The sequence below is a fragment of the Garra rufa genome, chromosome 15 (genome assembly GCF_049309525.1).
Source record: "Garra rufa chromosome 15, GarRuf1.0, whole genome shotgun sequence".
Classification (NCBI taxonomy): domain Eukaryota; kingdom Metazoa; phylum Chordata; class Actinopteri; order Cypriniformes; family Cyprinidae; genus Garra; species Garra rufa.
In genome coordinates this window covers 3,605,218-3,610,734 of record NC_133375.1, presented here as the reverse complement: position 1 = coordinate 3,610,734, position 5,517 = coordinate 3,605,218, and the positions used below count along the sequence as shown (strand labels likewise).

The following is a 5,517-nucleotide window of genomic DNA, read 5'->3' as shown; positions in this document are numbered from 1 at the left end:
GGAGCTTTAAGTCTTTCAAAAAACAACCCTTACACAATAGTAGGCGACTAAATTAATATCAGCATATGAAGTATAACCGTCTCTCATTGTCTCTGAGAGAATGCAGGTCAGATGCTGAAAGCACTGTCAGTTTTTATTTTCACTTTAACATATTGCGCAGTTTTCATGTTGCATGTGTGATATCCATTGGCTCACCTCCATGGTTTAAAACATACATATTTATAAAAATGCAGTATATAGAAAAGACATATCTTTAAAACATTGTGACGTAACACCAACGTAAAGCCATTGTTTTTCTCTCACTGAAAGCTACATCTGTCTCGATCTGTGCTCACTGGCTGCCCGACTGCAGACACACCCCCTCTTGAAATTTTGGCATTACAAGTTTTGCAGATCGCTATCCATGGGTCTTTCTCAGATATACTGAAATACGTCCACACCACAGACGTGTTGCTTCAGACAAGCACGTGCAGGCCGCGGTTTCTGTTTGCGTCAACATGCTGTTTCGGCCGTGTTGTTTCGGTGATAAAAGTCTTTTTGCACTTTTGGGCCATTTTCGGTGGCCGAATATTCGGTGCATCCCTTATATATATATATATATATATATATATATATATCACTTTTAAATGATTAAATACAAAATTAATAGTAGTTATTAAGATAGATGTGGTTAAGAATTGGTAAAATGTGCTTGGAAAAAAATATGATCAGAATATCAACTTCCCTAATAATTATGCACGCATTGTATACTAATGAAATATTTATTAATATTTTAAATTAGCTTTCATTTTTTTATATTTTCTTTTTCTAGTTTAATTTTGTTAATTTTATTATGTGCTTCTTTGTATTTAGCTTTAATTATTTATTTCATTTTCACTCATGTTAGTACTTAATGAGTCTAATATTTATATTTTATATTATTATTATATACAATACTTTTATATTATTTTACATTATTTTATATTTTATTTTCAGCTTTATTTAATTTATTGAACTGCATACATATAAATGTATAAATGCATTACATTTACTTTAAGTTAGTAAATACAAAACACTGCTGCACACAGCAAAAAAATGCTATTTTACTTTAAAAACAAAGAGTTCCCATTTTTAAATGTGGTTAGCTGAGCCATATTCAAAGCTGTTGTAAAATAAGTCATATATGCACACATATTACATTCTATAGTATTATTTTAAATCTATATTAGTGTGCCAAACTTGATGATAAACTGATAAACTTGAGTATCGTCATATTGCTGTTCAAATTTAGCAGATTTTACTATGGTTAAGACTCTTTCTTGCCTAAAAACAACCATTTTAACCTTTTAAGCCTTTTGCTTAGTTCTGTCATGAAAACTCTCTGAAAAGTTTAGCATGGTAATGGATCTGACAATGTAAATGTTTTTGGTTTTGCTGGAATAGATCTACTACACTGATGCTGCTGAATTGCTGCTGCTACTGTTGGTTATTGCTGTAGTTGTAGATTATTGCTGCCGCTGCTGCAAGCAAGTACAGAACTTCCTGCTGCCAAAACATTTGGCGATACGGTGAGTATTTAAGACATACTGCTGCTGCACAAATAGCATAAAATATCCCGTAGCAGATCTATACAGGTGGAGCTGGGGAAGGTGGAGGGTTTGAAAGGAATTTTGAAATGCCCAAGTGAATGCTACCAGCCAATAGCTGCAAGCTCATTGGTTTTGTATGCAACATGAACCAATCAGCTTGTGCCAAGTCGTTTAACTCTGTGATATCATCAGTTATGTTAACAACCCATCAGCATGCGTCATCTAGAGTTTCATGGCAGAACTAGGTATTTCAGAACTTAATACTTTAAAACAGCAAACTCGTGGTGCATGTTTACCTAGTGGTTGTGAAAAGCCGCCCACCAATATTTAGCGTCAACCAATCAGTGTGCGATCCTGAGATGTCATCTGACGTTTTCCCATCACTCTGAGGGTCTAAAACACAAACACATTCATAGTTTTACATACTGACCTGGCTAAAAGCACACTATCAGTTTCTCTGAACACTGAAAACACTTTTAAATACTTTTATGAAACCAAATGTTATTTGTGTGTGTTCCCTGGAAATCTCATGATCCTGGCGTTCCAAGTGGCTTAAACTGGAAAACAAAATGATGTTGACTCACCAATGAAAGCGTCTCCTTCTGACACGTACAGCACATCATCATCTCTGTGAAATATATACACAATAACCAGTCACTTAATCTGGCATAGTGCCTCTCGTTTGCACTCAAGAATCAAGTACAAGGCTCAGTGTAATCATTCAAATTGAAGCAAGTCAAACTAAGAAAAACTGTTTCCACCATTGAAAAATGCCAATGCAACACACCTGATGAGGGCAATGTCATCTATAAGACCACCTTTCCCATTATATAAGTTACAAGCCCTGATTCCCAATTTATTGCTGGCTACTGTCAAAAGATCAGACAGAGTCCCATAAACAGCTACAACCTGCAAAAGAAACAAAAGCATCATGAAGCCATTCAAATTGTAATGTTTGCAATAATTACAATACTTTTTATTAAAATCATTATTGCAAGCTGATAAGCTGATAGTGAATATTTTAATGTTTTAAATACTATTTAATAACATTTTAACTATATAAACGATGCATAAATTAGAATAAAGAAATATATAATAAAAATAACTTAATATGTATATTGACATTTATTAGCGTAACTACTTAATAGCGTCAGTACGATATAGAAAATGCAACTGCGAAGTCTAATAAACAAACATGTTATAATAACAGTAAAAAGAGCTCTTATGTGGCCTTACCCAAACCGTCAGGAGTAAAATGATAACTTCAATGTTTAGAGCGACACCCTATCTAATAGTTTTCTGCGTCTTTGCTAAATAAAGTGAGATAGAGTAACATGTTTCATGCATTCCCAGGACATCACTGTCCCCTCAACACTTAGTGGAGTTGGGCAGGCTAAACGTGCACTGCGTGTGTTCACTCACCTTGCCATTTTTGGAGGTTCCGTTGACAAAAAGCGTCACCCTTCGCATGCTTTGTTTAAACTAATAAAACGTATTAACTGTACAAATATTAATAAATTATTATCTCGCTAACTAATCTATGTATTAAACTAATACCTACGTAAAGGGAGTAGGAAGAACCAACCTAGCTACATTGTACCAAGATGACGAAGCGGCTGTCCAATCAAAACGCGAATACTGTTGCCGTCCTCGACGATCGACCAATCGCAGGACGCGTTTCGTAGACTGGGCCTGCGGTTCGGACCAATCGGACACAATTGTGGTGTTGGACTCTTTAATGAAAAACTTGCCTGGTGAGAATGGAATTTTGACGCAAGGGAAATGATTACCTCAGTTACTGTGGGCTGCTGAAGTCAAACTACTTATTCATTATAAAGCCGTATATAGGACTGCGGGTTCAACTGTGGAAGCCTAAAGCAGAGTGTAAACAAACTGTCAAGCCGAAGTAGAATTGCAAAACGAATCCCACATCTCTAATTCTGTCATTTATATATATTTAAAGTCTGTAAAAAATAAAAATTACAAATTCAAATGATGTTCTTGTGCAAACGGATTATTATGGAACCGTTTTCAATGGTTTTAAATAATATTGAGCCTTATTTCTACACTAGGGGGCAGAGTAAACATATTTTTGGCTAACCCTCAAAGACAAAATAATGACATATGGACCACAAAACCAGTCATAAGGGTCAATTTGTTTAAACTGAGATTTATACCTAATCTGAAAGCTGAATAAATAAGCTTTCCATTGATGTATGGTTTGTTAGGATAGTTAAGATACAACTGTTTGGAAATCTGAAATCTGAGGCCTACTGAGAAAGCCGCCTATAAAGTTGTCCAGATGAAGTTCTTATCAATACATATTACTAATCAAAAATTAAATTGTAATATATTTACAGGAGGACATTTACTAAATATCTTCCTGAACATGATCTTTACTTAAGGCGAGACACTGCAGGTGAATAGGGTAAAAGAAATAATGAATAGTTATCACCTTGCTTACCCAGTTGATTGATTACTTTGATAATTGCAAACATTTTTTGTTTTACAAGTTTTCTGAAATGTTGGGTTTAAATATCTAAATGATGCATTATTAAAAAATATGCACTAATGTGCATACATTTCTAGTACAAAAATCTAAACACTGGATGGAGTCAGTTGCAAAATTCTTGTTTTTGACATTTTAGAGTCAAAAAATTTGGGTATCTCATTTCATCATGATATAATAAAAAAAAAAACTTTCTAAAAAAACTTAGAACAGACAGGAAACACTATTTTTTTTAACCTTTTTTTGAGTAATAAAATGTATAAAATCAAGCAAATTATATATGAACAAATCCCTCTGTAAAAACCTTCAGCATAGACAGGGATTTCTCACTTTGAGAAAATAGCCTTTAAAAGTATGCATTGTAATTGAAATATATTGACACAAACAGATAAAGTGCTATAAAAGAAACACTAAACAGTATTTTTGGATGTTTTCTTTCCACTAGTCCAAAAAAAAAACAATTTCTGAAAAACTAAAAAGCCCAAAAACTTGATAGGTGTATGAAAAAACAGCGTTTTTGCCTGCAGTGTCTCCCCTTAATATCCTAATGATTTTTGGCATAAAAGAAACATTTAAAATGTTGACCTATCCTATGTTGGCTATTGCTACAAATATACCCATGCTAAGACTGGTCCAGTGGTCCAGGGTCACATATAACATTAAGGTGACATGCAAATCTAAATTATCATTATGAAATTTAATTTTTAGACATATTTTTAACCTTATGATGTCCTATATACCTGTCTATAAACATCTAATGCAAAAAAAAATTAGTCATATCTTTATTTTTCACACTATGTAATATTTTACATCTTAAATGTAAAATGTAAAGAAAGTAAAAAAAAAATATAATCACCTATCATCCCTATCATCTTTTTAATATGAAAAGTATTCAAAAGTCCCAAAAAAATCCCCATAAGCTAAAACTAATACCTTTACTCTGCAAATAGATGTGTATAATCATGTGATAAATGATGTTAAACAATAAGACAGCGAGTGATAATAACCTGCTTATAGCTGACTGATTCTTACATGGAGGCCCCAGTCTTATCTTCTGTAAAAAGCCGGTCTCTTCCAGAATGTCCCACTATGTCTGTATTTGCCCACATGCTCTGCAAACACACAGGGCCGATAATCACTTCTCTCGCAAACTACTGTTGACAAAATGTCCTTCAGGTACAGGGAAGTGTCCAGTTCTCCCTTGAATTCCTGTTCAGGTTGCCTTGTTGAAAATAAAGTAGATAAGGAGCCATTGCACTCTCTCACACACACACACACACACACACACACACACGGTATAAAGTGTGTTTTCTTTACAGAGATAATGTTATGACCTATTTTATTTTTAAAACCACTGCATGTAAGGTTTATGCTCCTTAAATGGCCTTGCAAGACTTATTAGTTATGCTATCAGTCGGGATGTTACCCGGACTACGTTTA

General features: G+C 34.0%; 1 protein-coding gene across 1 annotated transcript in view; it reads right to left on the bottom strand.

Moving 5' to 3' along the window:
• kctd9a (potassium channel tetramerization domain containing 9a) overlaps nt 1-3,166 on the bottom strand; it is an 11,084-nt gene extending 7,918 nt beyond the window's left edge. Inside the window, exons 1-5 of the mRNA XM_073819147.1 lie at nt 2,991-3,166; nt 2,356-2,477; nt 2,153-2,196; nt 1,865-1,961; nt 336-346 (exon numbers count right to left, since the gene is read on the bottom strand). Of these exons, the coding sequence (XP_073675248.1) occupies nt 336-346; nt 1,865-1,961; nt 2,153-2,196; nt 2,356-2,477; nt 2,991-3,038 (322 nt within the window). The 5' untranslated portion in view covers nt 3,039-3,166. The remainder of the gene's footprint in view (nt 1-335; nt 347-1,864; nt 1,962-2,152; nt 2,197-2,355; nt 2,478-2,990) is intronic.
• Between the last annotated feature and the right edge of the window lie 2,351 nt (nt 3,167-5,517).